The sequence below is a fragment of the Neolamprologus multifasciatus genome, chromosome 6 (genome assembly GCF_963576455.1).
Source record: "Neolamprologus multifasciatus chromosome 6, fNeoMul1.2, whole genome shotgun sequence".
NCBI lineage: Eukaryota > Metazoa > Chordata > Actinopteri > Cichliformes > Cichlidae > Neolamprologus > Neolamprologus multifasciatus.
In genome coordinates this window covers 10,101,376-10,121,941 of record NC_140444.1, presented here as the reverse complement: position 1 = coordinate 10,121,941, position 20,566 = coordinate 10,101,376, and the positions used below count along the sequence as shown (strand labels likewise).

General features: G+C 40.7%; 1 protein-coding gene across 2 annotated transcripts; it reads right to left on the bottom strand.

Annotated features, from left to right (window-relative positions):
• Positions 1-721: 721 nt before the first annotated feature.
• Positions 722-20,202, bottom strand: cc2d1a (coiled-coil and C2 domain containing 1A). 2 transcript variants are annotated; one of them, XM_085162179.1, is made up of 28 exons: positions 20,077-20,202; positions 19,636-19,705; positions 19,401-19,539; positions 19,164-19,267; positions 18,840-19,085; positions 18,388-18,703; positions 17,529-17,638; positions 17,340-17,412; positions 16,534-16,662; positions 16,289-16,416; positions 15,937-16,009; positions 15,698-15,831; positions 15,237-15,324; positions 14,438-14,514; positions 14,177-14,272; positions 12,450-12,572; positions 12,137-12,195; positions 11,309-11,425; positions 9,418-9,491; positions 9,271-9,329; positions 9,028-9,179; positions 8,819-8,909; positions 8,592-8,741; positions 6,536-6,727; positions 6,298-6,424; positions 4,569-4,645; positions 4,327-4,374; positions 722-4,246 (listed from the first exon to the last, which is right to left on the bottom strand). In XM_085162179.1, the coding sequence occupies exons 2-28, from the start codon at positions 19,690-19,692 to the stop codon at positions 4,214-4,216; spliced, it is 3,072 nt and encodes a 1,023-aa protein (XP_085018305.1). In that variant the 5' UTR covers positions 19,693-19,705; positions 20,077-20,202; the 3' UTR covers positions 722-4,213. The 2 variants fall into 2 exon arrangements, with proteins under 2 accessions (XP_085018305.1, XP_085018304.1); XM_085162178.1 differs by having other exon boundaries at positions 19,983-20,182.
• Positions 20,203-20,566: the final 364 nt, after the last annotated feature.

The window sequence follows — 20,566 nt, the reverse complement described above, 5'->3', positions numbered from 1 at the left end:
TTTGTCTGAAGTCTAGTTTTTGTTTTTGTTTTCAATCCAGTTACTATTTTTCCCCACACCTAGCGTTTTGTTTTAGTTAAAATTAAAATCATGTTACCAACCACAGCACAGACTCATAAATGATTTGCATTAACGAGCAAAGAGCACAGTAGACCTCAGTGTTTCATATACAAGTCTATGACTCTCACATTATCTGAAATGAGAGTCACACAAACGGATAACAGAGGAAAAACAAGAAGCATTTGAACCTGTTCTACCCTTTGGCATTGAGTAAAAGCCACTAAAGACTCTGCTGTTTGCAGAGAGATAAAGTGTGCTTGCTAAGGAGTGAAAGCATAAGTGAAATATTCCACTACAAGGAAAATACGTGTTGAATCGTCAACGGGTGCCTGATTTTTGTGTTTTTCTTTACATAAATACATTTGCATCCTCTTCTGATGCAGAGAAAATTCTAATTAATTAAACCAAGTCTTCCATGTGGGAGGGCACCCTGACCCCTGCTTAATTTATTCTCAATACTCAAATGTGGTTTCAAACATGTGTTTCTTAATTGTTCTTTTTTTGTTCAGCTGGTTTCTGGGTTGTTTTTCTTCTCATTCTTTCAGTTTAGTTGTCATCATTTGACATTTCTTAGGTTTAGTTTTTATACAAACCCTCAGAGTTAAGTAGACATCATTACCAAACATTTATATTTTATTTTAGTTAGCTTTATTACATTTCATGTGTTTTAGTGTTATACTTACCTATAGTAGACTTGATAATGACACAAACTCACTGCGGTTTCACCACTTTATTCGTGTCAACACCAACCTCATACATAAGATAATAAAGCCTCAAGAATCAGGCCGTCATAGGTTCCCATTTTAAACTGCATCAATCATCAAGACATTCACTTAAAAAAAAGAGACAGAGCATATTATGCCATATATTTACCAAATATAAATATTACATTTATAATGATTGCCCTTACGTGACTTAGCAATTTTTTTTAAAAGATGTCAGCTTCAACAATAAATGGATACATTTACCCAACTCATCAGGAAGAAAGTAGTAAAAAACAAAAAAATAACAAAACTTAGACCAAACTTTTTTAAATGAAATCAATAACAGGATAAAGACAGAGAGCCAAACAATCGTATGAAAAGAGAGTGAGCAGGTGTGTGTTGTGGTGTGTTGTATATGCAGAAACGGAGTGTGAGTCATCAGCAGGACAAACTAACAATATGTCCCTCCACCCGGGTCCTGACCATCCACCTACCACACTGAATGCTGATGAGCTTGTTGCTACGACAACAGGTCAGCCTCAGAGGCCGCAAGGTTATTTGGGGAGTGGGGTGATGTGGCAGGAGTGCGTTTGTGTGTTTGGGGGGACGCGGGGTTACAGCTCTGGATTTGAAAAGAAAAAAAAAAGTGGGGGTGGTCTAAGTGGGGATGGGGTGGCGGTGTGCAGTTGCACTTTTTGTGCAGGCTCAAACATGCAGCTGCTACACGGTCGCACTCAGATGTTTTTCTTTTAATCGGAATGACATCTTTGTGTTGTTGTTGTTGTTTTAGTCCAACTCACTATTTTCCGTTAGAGCTGGTCTTTCTGTGAACCCCACTCCTGGGACAGATGTTCTGTTTTCAAATAATTCTGATCGTTTTAGGTCAGCTTTGCGTTTCATCCACAGGAAAAACAAAACAGAACACGGGAACATTAAAATTAAATACTAGTCCCTTTGTTTTCAAGTTATAAGCAGTAATTGGGGGCTTCTTTCCTTTCTGTGTGTGTTGCTAACATGAGGCCATTACTTCCGGCGACCCAGAAACTGATCTCCAAATATTGGTCATTCAGTTTCATGATTAACTTATACAAGGAAGTATAGAGAATTTTAAGAATTTTGTTTTTTATGTAACCCTCTGCTGATTGTCAAAGAAAATGGTTCTGCTGAAACAAACAGGCACATGTTTACTCCAGTTTTTACATGCATAGCCCCTCTAACAGATTTACAGCTGAGTGTAAGGTCCGGACAGAGAGGTGGTTCAGACTTTCAGCTGTGTTCACCCCTTGGCTCTGCCCCTGTGTACAGTATGAAAACCATTAGCAGAACCTTCAAATTTGCTTAAGTTGAGTAATCCGCTGATTCACTATTTAAATCTTTCTTAATGCCCAAAGCTTTACAAATAAATTTGTACTTAAACTACACTGCTGCATAAATGCATCACTGACATTAATCCAGACCTGCTTGGCTCGAGCTCGAGTTTTAGGAGCGTTCAAGATTATAGTCTGTGCCGTACAAAGGTTTAAATAAGACACAAACGATCACCTAGAAGAAAAGGGAGCACGTTTAAAGATTTGAAGCCATGTTTAATACTGCAATCTGATGTTCTAATGCTACGGTCTACCTTCAAAATAATATGAGATGATCAAAATCAGCATAACATTTACAAAGAGTCAAAAGATGTCCTCTGTTGATTAAAAAAAAAAAAAAAAAAGTGGGGCAACGGGTGTTACATAAGGGTCACCACACAGTGGAAGGCCAACTTTAACCGGGATTATTTGCTAATGGAGTGAAGCAGTGAGTGGATTAGCGTGAACACATGATTATCTGACGTGTCACATGACCAAAAAACTATTAACTGGAGTTACCAGACATCGTTAATATTGAGGATTCAAACACAAAACGCACAATAAGGCTCACTTAAAGTAGTCTGCTACATCCCGGCTGGATGCAATCAACGTGGAACAGGAGCTATTGTCAGGTTAGCACACCAAACATCTGCCCAGATCTCAGAATGCATGGCAGCCCACATTTGTCGGATTATTTTTTTTGTACATCTTGTGGCGTTGTGGCAAATCATTCTGATCATTGCAATCTGCCCACCTCAACTTTGTCAGCGTGTCAAAGTTTAAGTGGTTTTATCTGTATTTTGTCCGCTTGACTTCATTCTCCAAAAAGAAGGGAAGGCAGAGAGGAAGATGATGATGACATAGGTGTCTGTGGGAGAACTGAGACAGAAATGAGCAATCACCCAGCCATACTGACACTTATAGGGCCGCCTTCCTGTGGTTAGATTTTTCGGTATCCACTGTGCTGGAGAGCTCAATGGGACAAATTCTGTTTTTGCATCCACCACAATCTGTGGGGGGGAAAAAAGCACTCTGACGCAGCAGCTCTAAACGGTTTTAAACTAAGTGACAGCACAGCGGGCTTCATATTGTTTAAGAGTTTAAATAGATTCTGAGTAGGGCAGCCTATTAATCAAGAATAATCTTGAAAGGAATGGGTGCGAGGAAAATAAGATGACGAAGACGACAAAGAAGAAACAGCTGATGAAGACGCAGCAATCTCTTAGCGAGGCTAAGCTTCTACCACACTCATGGCATGCTGTTAAAACCCCTCTTCCCAGCCCCCAGAGGCGACTCTACGTCTGATGTAGTCGCCTCTTTGGTGACATAAACACTAATCCCTTATTATGGGATGTAGGCTGCTGCACCCCGAAGCCCCATTTTTTTGTTGTTTTTTTTTCTTTTATTCCCGTATCACAGCACTCCAAACGGAGCAGATTACTGTAATCTGTGAACACTGGAGCAGACAGATTAGATTAAGCTCATTACACACGTAAAATACAGGGAAAAGGTTAAAAAAAACCTCTAGTTCACTGGTTAAACACACCTAAGAGTGCGTGGACAAACACACACACACACACACGCACCTTCACACACACACATATTTTTGGTCATCTGTAGACACCAAAAGCCGGTGCCGAATGTAAAACGTCAAGTCTTCTGGCAGATTACTTCATCAAGAATTGTCACAGGAAAGTTGGGAAAAAAACAAAAAAAAACCCAAAACAAAATAGAATACCAGTAAAGTCTGTAAAGCCATTCTTTAGAAGCAGTTTCCTGTAGTGTTTGTCTTGTTTAAGTGCAAATGTATCTCCCTCTTTACACATTTGGATGTGTTTTTAATTGCCGTCTGCTTGGCGGCTGCAGCCGTTTGTTAGGTTATTGTGGCAGGTAACTAACCACATATGACACAAGCTAAATGAACAACTGACTGCATTAGCAGTTTAGCTCATGCAGTTGTTTTGCAGCACTGAATCATGCTAAAGGTGCTTATTGTACCCACTGTAGCGTTTGGTATATGAGTGTGTATGAGAGAAAGAGAGAGAGAGAAAGAGAGAGAGAGAAAACAGTACTCCAGCCAAGGCTCCACTCCTTATTCTGCTCTCATCCAGTGCGTTTCCTCTTCAGCGATTCCAGCTGGAGCAGAGAGAAGGTGTAAACACACTGAACAAACTGCTTTTATATACACATGACAATTACACAACAGCAAGCCTTACCTCATTCTCAACCATCTTCAACCTGCCCAGTGCATCCTTGGCAGCGTCCTATATAAGGAGAATTAAAAAAAAAGTTTTCACACTAAAACACACGCACACACACACACACTAAAACACACGCACACACACACACACACACTAAAACACACGCGCACACACACACACACTAAAACACACGCACACACACACACACACACACACACACACAGAAATGCCTGTCCATACCCTGACCCTGCACTCACCCGGTTTCCTTGGCTGGAGTATTTTTTCACAGACTCAGAAAGTCCTTGAACGAAGCGTTGCAGCACGTTTTCATATTCTGCACATGTGGTGAAGGAAAAAGTGAGTTACATGATTTGTTATCATCATCTTAAACAGAATGATTTTTTTGCGAGAAAACAGAAAGAAGTGATGGGGAAATGGTTCATCCCGACCTGGGATTTAGGCTCAGTTTTTGCCATCATACTGATTTTTAGATTTTTTTTTCAAATCCCATATTGAGAAATAGTTATGCTGCATTTGTTATTTATGCATTCTTTGTTGTTGTTTTTTTAACATTGTATAGTATTTTGTTTATAAGCTTTTCTGTGAGCAGTGAGTCTGTTCTTCAGTTACAACTGCAAGCCAGTAAGGAAGCACTGCCACCTATGTACTCTTGAGTTGGACAGTTATACAGAGACGTCTCGTTACTCAAAGCTAATTCTCTTTTCGGGGCTATATTATCACGGGATACCTGTCAATCATCCTCTCCTCATTTTCATCTAGAGGGGGCGATCGTGGCTCAAGAGTTGGGCATTCGTCTTGTAATCAGAAGGTTGCCGGTTCGGCAGCCCCGGCTTGGACAGTCTCGGTCGTTGTGTCCTTGGGCAAGACACTTCACCCGTTGCCTACTGGTGGTGGTCAGGTCACTGGTGCCAGTGTCCGGCAGCCTCGCCTCTGTCAGTGTGCCCCAGGGCGGCTGTGGCTACACTGTAGCTTGCCATCACCAGTGTGTGAATGTGAGTCCTGTGTTTGCTTTCCTCAGTAGATTTAGAACAAATAAACCAATAACCATAAAACAGCTCGTTTCTACCTGTGGTTTGGGTAAAGTTGCACACAAGGGCAACTCTTGGCCCCTCGATGCTCACACACATCAAGAGACTGACACAGCAGCAACAAGGACAGCAAAGCCCACAACTAACCAACTAACCGACCAACCAACCACTCTGAGGGACACTGCCAAATGCAGGTAGAGTTTCTCTGAGATGCAGAGACAGTGACAGCAGCAGGAAACCTTTAATAATCCTTAATAATAAAACAACTTTTACTTTCTCCGCAGAGAGGAATCCCCAATTTATGACTTGAGTGCCAATTTGATGCATCTATCAGACTGAATTACTGCAAAAATTAAAGCTGCCACAAAACCTGCCTGACAAAAAAGAAGCTGCAGAGATGTTATGCATCCATAACCCGACGTTCATCAATGTAATAATTTAAAAGTTAGATTTGGAGTTTTGCAAGATCAATTCTGAAGTGCACAGGGCGCTGCTCAGATTCAGCCAAATGCTGCAAAACTGATCCGACTTCACTTCACAGTGCAAACAAATAATGAAACGCAAGGCAAAAAAATGGGACAGTCTAACCTAAAGGAGCTTTTCAGTTATTAAATAGTTTGTGAATGCAAAGACTCACAAAAAAAAAGCAACTGAATCTGAATCTAATATCTAATATTGTGGTATACAGAGCAGAAATGACAAAAACTGTTCCATTTAGCTGAAACAATTCTAGGCTGTAGTGGTGATCCCTGTGATGGACTTGTGATGGAGCTGTGTGCTGCTATCAGCCAATACTTTGAGGACCTAGACTGCTCTACATAGATGCTGTCGACAAAAGACTTTCCTGTCTCGGTCAAGTTGTTCCAAAACTGAGTCAGGCTAAGATTTTAGGGAGGGGTAAAAGCACACGTTCAAAAGTAAGAGATGTGTGTGTTACCTGTGAGCATGGCAGGAGAGGCTCCTTCCAGCTGTGCTTTCTGCCACTGCAGTCGGTGTATGACCTCTTTGTGCTGAGGGATGAGGTCAGACGGGGGTTCCCGCTTGTTCTTTCTGTACTCTGTAATCTGAGAGACAAGCGTAATGAGTGACGAGACCTTGGCGCCTTCGGGCCATTGTAAGCATCAGTGAAGTGCACGTTGTGGGTCGACTCGGGCCGCATGAACACGCAGTACTACCTTCCTCTCCAGCCGCTCCTTGTCGTAGTTGAGGAGGCTGAAGCTGTGGAGTTTGTACTGTGGAGGGGAGCTGCTGGAGTGACCGCTCCTGCTGCTCGCCTCGTGTTTCGGTTTAGACCGAGGAGATGCAGGCGGATCCGAGCTGCTCCTGCCGTTTCCTCCATGTCTCGGTTTGGACTGAGGAGATGGAGCCTAAACAAGCAGACCAGAGCATTTCTTAGATTTCTTGGGCAACTGACTCATTTTCACCCAGGTTTATGAAAATCAGGTTATTTGACTTGTGCATTGCTAGTTTTTGTAATTGCCTACCTTTATTTACCCATAATCTGACTAGCAGGCTGGTTTACACACAACAAGTTTGCAGTCCAAACACATCTAAAAGGTAGTGGCCGCACTTAATGTGAGTGAAAAGCCTGCTGTCTGCTACGATGTGAGCAATGCTTTTTGCTTCTTCTGGCTACTGACAGTGGGAAAGACTAAAAGCTGGTACAGCTACTGGACTGACAATTTGCTTTCCAGCATGCTCAGAATATTTAAATTCAAATCTTTGTCACTATTCTGTTTCAACTTTGTTTGTAATTGTTCGTGAAATAGCATCATTTACTTAAAACTGCTTTTCACAGATAAGTGGTCGCAAGGCAGTGTACACAAATAAAATAGAATAAACATTAATTGTCCTAAAAATGTTTTTAAAAAACGATATAGAATGAATTTAAATTAGTAAAGAAGCCCGGCTGACTAAAAAAAGTGTTTTAACTGGTTCTTCAAAGAGTCCACAGAGTCAGCTAAATGTAATTGTAGTGTTGTAAAGCCCTGATGCCCCCAACTGATAAGCTCTGTCCCTCCTAGTCTTCAAACTATATGCAGAAAAACCAGCAGATCCTCAGCTTGTGACCGAAGACTACAAGCGTCAGTAAGAGACCCAAACACGAAGAAGGAAAAAAGATGCCTAAAGCCGAGAGTTTGAGTGAGTTTTAAAGCAACGCTGTTTGTCATTTCTATTTAAATGCAGCACATACTTTACAAAAAGCACACGAATGCATTAACACTCAAGTCAGGCCTCATTGAATCATCGCAGCAGAAGATGACACAATGAGCTAAAGTAATTACAACAGCGCCAGTCGCACCTCAAACAACCTGGTTGAAAAAATTAAAAGTAAAAAGTAAAACAACTAATAACAAAAAGCAATAATTTGAGGAAAGTACATGCTTCTCATTTGTTTTCCTTCTTTTGTGAAGCCATGTTTAATAAACTAGTTCCATCACAGCCATTTGTTTTCCTATTTTGTGCTTTTCAAATATATTTCTTGCATTTCCACTCCATATATCTGCTGCATTTATGTGATCATGCATCCTGGCTTCTGTAATTCTACCCAGGCAGCTCTATGACTTGAACTGCATAGAACGGTCTATATTTTGAAAGAATCCAATTTCCTGCGGTTTTTTCCATGTGAGAAAGTAAAACTGTGATTCTTTTGAAACTGTCTGAAATTCACGTGTGAAAACTGTTTCTCAGAAAGCAGCGAAACACGACAATGGTTCAGATAAAGATATCGCTGTAGTCTCCATTTTTCCTGAAAGGCTTTCACGGTGTTTCCACTCATTGACTAAACATTATGCAGCAGTATGGATTCAAGAGTTTGCCAGTTTCTCCTGTGCCAAAGAACCACTAGCACTTGAGTTCATAAAGTAATTGCGTGAAGAATAAAGAGAACTCGCAAAGACGCTAAAATCTTGTACACTCTAAGACTTAAAAAAATCGCTGCGTGAAGAGGGATGTTATCGGTTGATCACCACTTTTAAAATAGATGGATAGATAGAAATAGATGTGGTTTCAGACACTATTTGATCAGCCACCAAACACTTTGTTTATACTGACTGACTTCACACTTCTGCTCTGACACATATGAACATCCAGTTTGTGAGGCAGCACTTTGGCTCAGTGTTTTGCACAGTTTACGTCACACATGGAAGTCCTGTGTACGTCCCTGCTTGAGCTGGACGTGTTTCAGTCCAAAGACAAAGACGGGTCAGTTTAATTAAAAACCCTACTCACCCGTTCCTTTTGTTTCTCTGTCGGCGTGGAGACTGGTTCGAGAGTCAGCCACTTCTCCTTCACTGGATGCAACTCGACGCCTGACAGAGGCTCTCTGATCTTCACCCTCACCTCCAGCTTGCCGCCTGTAGTTTTACGCCCATCCATCACCTACAAAAAACATAAACGCGCGCAGTTAAACCGCCTCTGAACATGTGTGGGTGCTCGCACGCGTAATCAACACTCACCTCTAAGATCTCTCTGATTTCACAGTGATTTTCTAGACCTTCTAGCTTCAGCTGAGCAGTTCCCACTACTTTGTCATTCTTAAACAGGCCTCTGTAAACACAGCAGAGAATACAATTTACAGAAGCTACAACAAGGGAAAAAAACCAAACAAAACACACCGATATGGAAGCATATTCTCTTTTTTTCTACTGAAGCTGCTGCGTTTTACCCCTTGTGGATGATTTCAAACTTGATTCCCTTGGATTGTATGACTCGTTTAAAGGCCCTGTGGCCGCGGTTGATGTTGAGTCTGAAAGTCTCTTTAAACTCTGGACTGCTGGTGTTCTTTACTGTGTTGGTTTTGTCCCTCTGAGCCTCCTCCTACACACACACACACACAGAATTCATTAACGCACATATGTAAATACACGGATTGAAACATCTGCAGCGAGTGAATGTGAAAGATTCTCACCGCGCTGGGAAAAGGAAACTCAAATTTTACACTGGCATCCAGATCATTAGCAGAGACACCTGTGGGGAGAGAGAAGCTAGGTGTCAGTGCACAGCGATCTGACAGATTACTGCCTGGTAATTTCAAAGATGGGGATGACTTCAATACCAGAGGGAGCTGGGAGGTTGATGCCTCGGGTGACGTACAGTATCAGGTCATTGAGTGTCAGGTTGGGGTTGATCCTGCGGAGCAAAACAACAACAACAAACAAACAAACATAAAAAACACCATTCAGAAACAGCTTCAAAAGTGACAGTCAGCATCAGGCAGCATCACGGAGAGGCAAACAATTAACTGATGAATGAGTCACCGCCATAGTCGCTTAGCTGTTAGCTCCGTATGACACTGGAGCAGAGGCAGAGTGAGTCACAATGAGTCACTCTGAGTCATCCATCACTCCAGTCAGGAAAAGCACTACCTTTAATGTTCAATCATTTGCTTTCAAAATTAAACAGCTCATGTACGAGTAGAAAATTAAATATAAAGGACAGGCCTCATAGAGTCAAAACATCTTGATTATAACATTTTAAAAAACACACAATAAAAGTGACAGTTTGATGAACCACGGCTTAATTGACTGACTGACAGTTTTTCCTTTTTCTGCAGGCACTGACATAATGCCACAAGATGAGTAACAAAAAGTTATACAGATGATTAGTAGTCTTTCTCATAGGCGTCCTCTGGATGGATGAATTACATTAATTAACAACATGTTGGCCATTATACTGCAGGCTGATTTGTATTAGGTTTTTAAGGCAGATGTATTTGTCATTTGTCAAACACATCTGCCTTAAAAATTAATTAAAAACATGGCTTAAATCAACCATTTAAAAAAAAAAAACACAAAAAAAAAAAAAATATATAATCTAACTAATCTAATCTGACTACACATCCGACTAGAAAAACACATTAAGACAATAACAAAATCAGCTTACTATCACCTCAAGAATATTTCAAGGATAAAAGATCTGATGTCTCAACAGGACCTGGAAAAACTAGTCCATGCATTCATCTTTAGTAGGCTTGACTACTGTAACAGCATCTTTACAGGTCTACCTAAAAAATTAGTCAGAGATCTACAGCTCATTCAGAACTCTGCTGCTCGAGTCCTCACTAAGACCAAAAAAGTGGACCACATCAGTCCAGCTCTGAGGTCTTTACACTGGCTGCCTGTCCGTCAGAGGATAGACTTTAAAGTTCTGATGCTGGTCTATAAAGCTCTGAATGGTTTAGGACCAAAATACATCAGTGACCTCCTGACCCAGTATGAACCTTCCAGATCCCTCAGGTCATCTGGATCCGGTCTTTTATCAGTTCCCAGAGTCAGAACCAGACACGGAGAGGCTGCATTCAGCTTTTATGCTCCATATATCTGGAACAAACTCCCAGAAAGCCTCAGATCAGCTGAAACACTCAGTTTATTTAAATCCAGGTTGAAGACTCACTTATTCTCAGCTGCATTTGAATAAAGCACCAAATCCACCCTTTTAAGCTTAAATTTCAAAACTTACATTTTAATTACTGATTTTATCTACTGTTCTGATTTTATCTGTTTTGATTTTATATACTGTTTTGTTTGTTTGTTAATTAGTTAGTTAGTTTGTTTGCTTGTTTTAATCAATTTTAAATCATGCTTTTTATTTGTTTTTGTTTCTAATGTCTCTGTAAAGCACTTTGAATCACCTTGCTGTTGAATTGTGCTATACAAATAAACTTGCCTTGCCTTGCCTTACAGAGTTGGTTAGTTTTTTCTTTTCTAATTTTGATAACGCTGTTGAAGTGACTTGATCTCCAGTCAGGATGTTACTAAGATATAAACTGAGCTGAAAATTTGATAGTTAAATAAGGATAATAATAATAATAATGTTGACAGAGCGCACCACTATGACTAGAAGAAAAATCAGGTAACGTTTGGCCAGAGGAGATCAACAGACAAACTGAGCGACTTGCGATGGTGTTTATCATGAATGAATCTGTATTCTGAATGTTTGCTACTGACTTGATAGAGTTGAAGGTTCTCTCCTCGGTGCGGCACTTGGGGACTGGATGACCCTTTGTGTAGGCGCTCTTTAGAATCTCTATGTACTTCATGGTCTCCTCAAGTAACTTCTCAGACCTGGGTGAGAGACAGAGTCATGATTTTTAGATCTGTGTGACAAAAAACATTTTTCTTTTAGTTTAATTTTGTCATTTTTATGCATTTTCGTGTCTACACATCTACACACATGCCTGGTACTAAAATACAACAAGTTTAATAACTGCACAGCTGAACAGCTCCATTTCCTGAGACAAACACATATATCACTGCATTTGAAAATCCGCGATTACAAAACACTAATCCTAATTTTCTAGGACATGACAAGATTTTTCAAACCATGCCAGAAAAACGAGGAAGCAGGACAAACCCTCTGAAGATGAGAAAAAGGTTTAAAGTACATTTCTCAAAGGTTAAATGTTGAAATATTTGACTACAAATATTATAAAGGGGTACATCATATATAAAGATAGCTAAAATCACTGTGTGCATGCTGACAATATAATTAAGAACTACAGAAGTTCTCAGTTAGATTTATTACAGACATTCATTAAAATGAAGAAAAACTACTTTAACTTGAGTCATAATACCCTTTCTCTGGATTTCAGATTTTTATTGAAATTTTGTGAAAAGGTGAATTTATACTTAATGTGATCAGAACCAGCTCTGTTCTACAAGTTGGTGTTGATGCCTTTGAGGTAAACAGTGATCTTTTCAATGTTAAGCTCCAACATGACTGCAAAAAAAAAAAAAATCCCACAGTTATAAAACTAAAACAAAAAAGTTTCTTACTTAAAAGCCTCGGCCACGTTTCCCGTGTTTGTGAATTGCTGGGAGAGGCCCAGACATTTCTGTTCATGGAGAGAGAACAAAAGAGGGCTGGTTGTGTGTGTGTGAGAGAGAACATACCGTAGGCGAGGACAACAAAATAAAGAACAACTGTTATTTGTCTGTTTAAGAATCGCAATCCCAAAATGTATGAACATTTCGTAACTAATAACCGTAACTAACACATGACATTAACATCAGTATGTAAGGTGGACGTCAAGAAGGTGCTTTTTCAGATAAAATGTAGCATAAAGATGAGGGAAAGGTGCATCTTAACCTCGTGCTGCTTTTTCAAGTGATCCATGAGGTTATGGTACTGCTCACTCGTGGTACGAGAAGAAGGAGAGGTACGGGAACGAGCCAGGGTGTAGTCCTCTTCACTTACTGGAAGACTGGGAATCTGTTGTAAAGGAGAAATAGAAACAAACAAATAATAATAAAGACAATTAGAAAGTTCCCAGGACCCATTCAAATACAAATGTAAGTGATTTAATACAAATATTCTGTTATGAGTTACAACACAGCTTTGAAAACCCCATGTCCTACTTGGATCGAACTCTAATCAGCTGTTATTTTGTTTCCTGTCTGTCTGTTTTTACACTTGTGTGACAAACAAACAGAAGCACAAGCATAATATTCTTGGTTAACACATAAGGGGACACACTGAGAAATAAATAAATAAGTTATATGCAGAGAAGTCCAATAAAAGTGAGGCAAAAATAAATCAAAATCTTATGGGACAACTGGCACAGATACGAAATATGAATAGTGTAATGATGCTGAAAATATGCGTGCGCACACACACACACACAGGCGCGCGCGCACACACACACACACACACACACACACAGGAGGTGAGACCAGGTGTTTTGATTTCACCCTGTGTTTCCTTCCTATCATCTTCTATTTCCGTCACATTGTGTTAACACACCTCACACATTCAGCTCCTGCTGCCGTGACAACCTGTTTAGCAGCAAACACGCACACACATGCACACACGCATGCACACACACACCCAACTCGTTTAATATAAATTATTTTAGCATAATACAACCAGTCTGTGTATTATTTCAGGTTTTTAGTAAATGTTTCCTGTTCACTTGTAGCTGAGGTATGCACAGTGACGCGCCCAGTGGACATGCCAAACTAAAAAGGGAAGAGCACCTGCAAGCTAACCAACCAGCAAACAAAGAAGCGCACGCAAAGCCAACTTTAACAGAGGTGTGAGACAGAGTTTCTTCATCAAGTGTTAAGACAGGCCTGCGTTTCCATTCACTGTGAGATAATTGGTGTTTTTAAAGAATATAAATGTGCAGTATTTTTTTTCCCAGCAGAGACATGAAACCACAAGCTGGGTATGGAGGCAAAATGTTGGCGAGTTGAAAAGAGGCATGTAACTACAGGCAAAAATGGACTTTTCAAGCTATGTGACTAGTGTGTGCTTAGTCAAGTTCATGCCAGAAGGTTATGCTGTAGGGTACAGGTAAACCACATGATCAAAACATTTTTAAAATTAAAAAAGAATAAATTAAAAAACATTTTTTCCCCAATGCTGCCACTATATTGTCAAATCCCAGCCAGTAAAATGAGCTATGAGAGCCTTTTCCAAATACGTGTAAATATGCCATTTATTGTGAGTGTCCATCATATTCAAGCTTATGAAAGAGGTTGTTATGAGTCATCTGCTTGTTGTAAAACTAATCAGAATGGCTGTGCAGCTTTTTGTGTTGACTAGTTGAGAGTTTCTGTGAGGTTTGATGAGGTTATGTGGTATATGCAGGTTACATGACCATCAAAGCCTGACAAACTACGGATGTCTCACTGTCAACATGACTCTTATTTCCCAGTGTGGCTCTTAGTGAAACTGAATTTGACACCCTTGATCAAGATCATCCTGAGTATTACCCATCCACCTCCTATTCAGGGTCGTGGGGGTGCTGGAACCTATCCTAGCTACCATAGGGCAAGCGGTGATTACTAATATATAGAAAATGTATTTATAACCTTGGTGATGTCAACAGGTAGGCCAGACTTTGCAGCAGTGATCATGCCGTCCAGTCCTTTGGCATGTCTGAGGTGCTGTGCAGCTCCTGTCATGTCCTACAAACGCGGCAACAGATGCATCAATGAAAAATACAACAAATGTTTGGAATTCCAATAACATCACAGACAGCTGTACTAAAAACATCTGCATAACTGTAAAGATGGTACTGTATGCATCTAAAACAAAAACAAAGAAAATAAGCTGGGAAGTCAAAAGATTACCTTCATATTTTTGGAGCGCAGTGCCGCACGCATGAAAGCTTGTCGCCTTAGCAACAGGAAATCCAATTGCTGCTGGGCTACAAGGATAATTAAGACAAAAATAAGCAAAACTTACTGTATGCCACGTTCACACCGTTAGAAAAAGTTTATTTCAGCTTATCTGTGACTCACTTCTTGACCACACATTGTTTATGTCACATATTGGGTTGAACAGCGTGTGGTGCTGAATCAGATACAGGTCTGATTCTCTTCGCAGTCTGAACAGTAAAAACTGACTCATCACTTGCTTGAAATAAGTGTCATTTTTACATCCTGAACTTTTTGGATGAAATTTGTTTTACTGAAACCATTTGCATCACGATCCACTCCTGGCTCCAACTGCATACACCTCTGTAAAGACTTAGCAGCCACTGCAGTACAAAAAACCAAAAGTGAAGTGTTGTCTCTCTTTAGCCTCGTCTTCTTTGTCCAGTCGCAAGTTTGCTGACTTCTACTGCAGACAAAAGTGTAAACACTGACTCAGGTGTCTTTCATGTTTACTGCTCTGCAACAGCAAAATTAGTGCCATCGTCTTCTTTTGCACATGCAGGTAAGTTCAGGACTGAGACCAGATCACAATGAAATCTGATATTGCTCAGTCACTTTTTTCATATAGCGCCTTTTGTGAGAGCGAGAACGGTGAGCATAAATGGGCCATAAGGGTTGCAGTATGACAACACTTCAGTGTTGTGTAACACTCAAACATCGCGCATGACACATGCACATGCCCCTCTTACACACACCCACATTTGAAACTCACCTTTAGCTCCCAGTTTCGTAGTTGAGGAGCCTGCAGGAGCCTGAGGAGCTGGAGACTTTGCTTTCTGGACAGGTGGACGCACCACAGCCTGCAGAGGTTAGGATCAATAGCAAATGAAATGAACACAAGAACAGATTTCAAGGTCACAAGATACAGCTTAATACATCTGTGAGTTTGTGTGTGAATAAACTGATTTACCTTAAAGCGTTTGTGTAAATTATTACTGCTATTAATAAACTTGTTAACAAGCCCAAAAATGATGCAATAGGCAGAAGGTGCAGTTGAGAAAACAATGACTGAATAATCTGCCATAGAAGTTGCAGAAGCTATTATGGGAGACAATAAAGCTTTTTTTTTTTGGCTTGGTGCAAAAACAATCAGATTTCTTGGCTGCAAAAAACACAATTTGGCCATTTGGCAGTCCCTGAATTTGTTTTTTTTCCCCCCATTCTTCTTTTTACCTTGGCAGCTTCTTCGTGCCCATCCTCTTCCTCATCTTCTGCGTCTGCATCCTGGTTTGCTATTTTCATTGCTGTTTCCAGGACACCCATGAAGTTCTGCTGACCACCCTCTGTGCCCTGAAGCGGTGGACAACCTGGAGCAAATAACAAAAATCACACACACACACACACACCCATGAAGAAGCCTTACACATCAACTCTGAGCAAAATCTCAAGACACACATGAACTCAAAACTTACCTGGTGGCACGGGTAGATCAGATAAGTTAACAGGTCGGCCAGCTTTGTGAGCTTTGATGGCGTCCTGATATTGCTGTTAAGAGTGAACATCAAGTAATTAATATTACTCAAGTTTTGCGAGACCTATAATATATATATATATACATACATATATTTTGAAATCTAACATATGAAAGCACACAAAACCATTTCCATTCCAATCCAAGCACAAAACCGAGGAATTAGCTTTTAAAAAAAGAAGCTGTAGCAGCTAAAACTGTTTTAATATCTTGTTTCTTTTAGTTTCACTGAGCATAGAGTTTATTTGGAAGAAACAAGCAAACACATGTGCCACAATATTTGTGTTGTGTACCTTCATAATGCGCTGATGCATCCGGGCCTTGCGATCGTCCCCTTTGCTCTTAGCTCCCTCTGCTGCTGACTTGTATATGTCCAACCTCTGCTGCAGGGCTTCAGCCAAACTTTTGGGAGCAGGCAGATCTTCAGAAGGCACAAACACACAGAAATGTACATTATTATTTTAACATGACTTTTTTTATTTAAAATCACTTCATCATACTTTTTGGTTAAAGTGAAGGACTGGGACTCCAATCTTACCCGCAGAGGCCACCGGGGAGGGCGCAGGAGCAGCAGGAGCAGCAGGAGCAGCAGGAGCAGCAGGAGCAGCAGGGGGGTCAGGTTTAGAAGAAGACGGAGGAGGCGCACTTTGCTCTGTTATTACGTCTCCTGCAGATGGTGGAGAAGTGGACACAGGTTATGATTGTAACTAATAATGAAGTACACATTAAACCCCGTTTGAACATGATTATCAAATTCAAGACCGTTTTTTGGTACAATATAGAGGCCATGGCCGAGAGGTTTCTGGACCAAAAAATATACGATTGAACTTAATCCAAAGACTTGATGATGTAACTCTTGCTCTCAACTATTACAGTGAAACAGATTTTTTTAATATACAGTCCTCAATCATCCGTGTTGTTTTTATTGTTTTTGTTGTGAATTAGTCTCTGAAACTCTTTTACATCTCCATTACTTGGAAAGCACTTTGCACCTGAATAAATATAAAAATGTTTTAAATGATACTTGTGTGATAGGCGCTAATTTTTGTTACAGTTTCTGAATTTTTACTATGCCTCAACAAGACCAGCCAAATAACAAGCAACATCTGAGTGAGACTCTGGCACATGTGCAGAAACAAATATGTGACATGAACATACATAACATAACTCAGTTAAGTAAAGATGACGTGTGTTAGAGTGTGGAGCTTATAAACTGGACTTTTTTGAAGATAATTTTTTTTTTTTTAAATGGCCCTTTATTTATTTTTATTAAAGGAAACTGTTAGCAGTATAGTGAGTGCATGAATGAGCATTTAAAACTAACATTCTCCTTTAAACACTGACCAGGTGGAGGAGGCAGTGAGCTCAGGTCTACTGGTTCGCCCCGGTCCAGTGCCTCCAGTATCACATTGAAGTTCTGCATAAATCAAGAGCAGCGTTGTTAAAACAAACTATGAAATATCCCCACACTACAACCACACACACACACACACACTCTTACTCCAACGACCTGGCTAACATCAGCTGTGTTACCTTGGCAGTGAGGTAGTGCTGTTTGGCCTGGTCAATGTTGCCGCTCTGTTTGGCGTGTATGGCAGCCATCTTATAATCCCTCTGTCTGGTCAACACTGCCTGTTTCGCCTCTGCGTGAAGAAGACATAGTCATGTGAGGGCGAGCATTACAGTAACATTCATTTAGTTAGCAGACACGCTACTTGTCAGAGCAGCATAAATTATAATGTATGTTGTCAGTTAAGCGTCCATCGATCTCTTTAACCGCTTATCAAAATAAGGGTCATGGAAGAGCCAAAACTTTATCCCAGCTGCTACAGGACTGAGAGGTAGAGTGGTGCACTCTGGGCATCACAGGGCTAACTCGAAGAGTTAGACAACACGCTGTCATCCACACCTACAGCCAGTTTACAGTCACTCATTAACTGAGCATGTACTGTATGTCTGACGGTGGGAGCAAGGAGACAAAAGCAGTCATGCAAACTGCACGCAGAAAAGCCACTGACCAGGGGATCTGAACCAAGAACCTTTTTGCTGTGAGATCACATTGTGAGGCATTTATTAAAAAGGTGTTGTCAATCACAGAAGCTAGAGAAAATGTACTGTCTGATCAGAAGTGAAAAAAATCCCACATGTATTTTAATCTTAATAAAGGAAAGAAAGCTTCTCTCAAACTGAAACAGAAGTAAAGATCTGCAGAAGGAAAGAAAAACAATGCAAATTAATCTTTTATGCAATGTTGTTTAGTGCAATTATTTAAATGACCAAATATTATTCAATTCTTTTAAGTATGGATGCTAATCTGATTAACCTGCACTATGACCATGTATTTACTTTTATACTCTTCTAATAAACAGTATAATTCACATAATGTGTTTACCTGAGTGATGAGCATTAGGCTGGCTGGGTGTGAGGGGAGAGATGGCAGGTGTTTCCGGAGTCATGGCAGCAGCTTGCTTTTGGGGAGGGATCAAACGCGTTGGCTTAGTGTTCAGAGGTGTCGGGTCAGCTTCCCTCAGAGGTTTCTGATTGGTGGGAGGGGGAGGGACCAGCACAGGCTTGGGCACCTCTCGTTCTTTAACCACTTCAGGCTGGGCTGGGGCATCCGACTTTCCGCCGAGAGCAACAGGTGGAGGCATCTCTTCTTCATTGACTGGTTTTCCTTTCTTGGCAGATGTTAGCATGGACTGTAGAGTCTAAGGTGGAAGAAAAAAACCCATAAACATAAAGCTTGATCTGAGCAGTAAATGAAAACTTGAAGACTCTAAATAAAGACAAAAGTATGTACACAAGACTTCACATCCTATAAGAAAGCATGTCTATTTGCTTTACCTTCAGCCCGCGTTCATATCTTCGAAATTTGCTAGTCTCGCCTGCAGCCTTGGCGTTGGAAATGGCAGTCTGATACATTTCAATACGCTCGAGGAGCCGTGACTCCAACCCAGTTGCACCACTGGGAGCAGCAGGAGGTGAGGGGTGTGAGGCGACACTAGTTTTAGGAGCTGTTGGTGTAGCGGCAGGTGGAGTTGGAGCTGGAGTATGCTCCTCATCATCCTCCAAAACATCATTCAGTTCTGCCTATGTGCAGAAAGGAAAAGGTCAGTTAACTGTTTAATCCCTGAAATGCTTACATTTGTGTCTGTTTGTGTCCATTACCAACAAATCTTCATCATCCAAATCATCGTCCCCCATGTCGTCATCATCTATATCTTTCATACACAGAGCTGCCATTCGCTCAATTTCAGCCATGGGAACAGGAGCTGGACAGAAGAGGCAAACATATGAACATAATGTCAACTGCTCTTTGTGATATAAGGAAAAGGTCAGTTTAAACATTAGCACATGAATGAGAAAGAAAGAGGGTTCAATGTGCCAGAAGTGTGTCAGCCTCACCTCTCCCATCACCTTTCTTCCCTTGTGCTCTTCCTTCCTTCCTTCCTCCCACCAGATTGAGTAACTCTGCCTCCAGCTCATCATCATTTCCCTCATCATCCATGCCGCCATCCGGAGACAGGTCAAGGAGCAGCCCCATCTGTGACACAGACAGACAGATGGGAGAAACGGCTTCAGAGTCCTGCCTGCTTGCCACACGTAAAGTTTATTGTTATCAGACAGGGAGAATAATTACCTGTTTGGCTCGGGCCGCCCCTTGACCCCGAGGAGGTGGGTTGCGACTGCGACTCATTGACTTTTAATACCTAAAAGTGAACGCACAAACAGACTGACAGTAAATTACCACCAAAAGGGAAACTAATAGATATAGAATAAAGTTAAAACAAGTACAACTCTGACTCCTTGAAGTAAAATATACATAAATAATGATTACTTAGTACACCTGAGTCCGTACACTTCACTATCAGCCTCAAGGGCAATGTGGCGTAATAAATCAAACAACTTCTATGATCTAATATGCAGTTAGCTTCTATATTTATGTCAGCTAATAGCTAGACCCACAGCTTCACACGGGCTGTTTACCTGCTTAGATTAACGGAGCTAAACGTTAGCGTTACAGCCACACGGGTCGACAGTTAAAATCGGATCCAAATGAGAAACAGCAGAACAAATTTACCGTGACAGATATATTTCTGCCTTGTTTTCGAGTTCCCAAAACAAGATTCGCAGGCAGGGGAATTTACTTCCTATATTGCGTCTCCAATAGCAACGCGCATTGCACTTTACGGCTAGACCAGAGCCGTTGAATGGAGAGTCACGTCATCACGTGATTCATGCAGGGCAAATCGATCCCGGAAGTGCTTAGGGAGTGTGGTTGCAGAGCGAAAAGGTGTTTTTGTGTTTGTTGTTGTTGTTTTGTTGTTTTTTGTAATTAGGCATCAAGAAATGCATCACTATGTAATAGTGTTTATACCTCGGTGAGGTACATGCATTAAAATCTTTGTATATTTATTTATAACTCAAATATTCTAGTATTCATTTGAACTGGAAGCCTTATTTGCTTACTCAACATATTTTAAAACTGTTGAATTGTTGTTCATGTGTTGTTTAACAGCATGCTAATCAGAAAGAGTCTAAACCAAATATATTACTATATGTTGATGGAA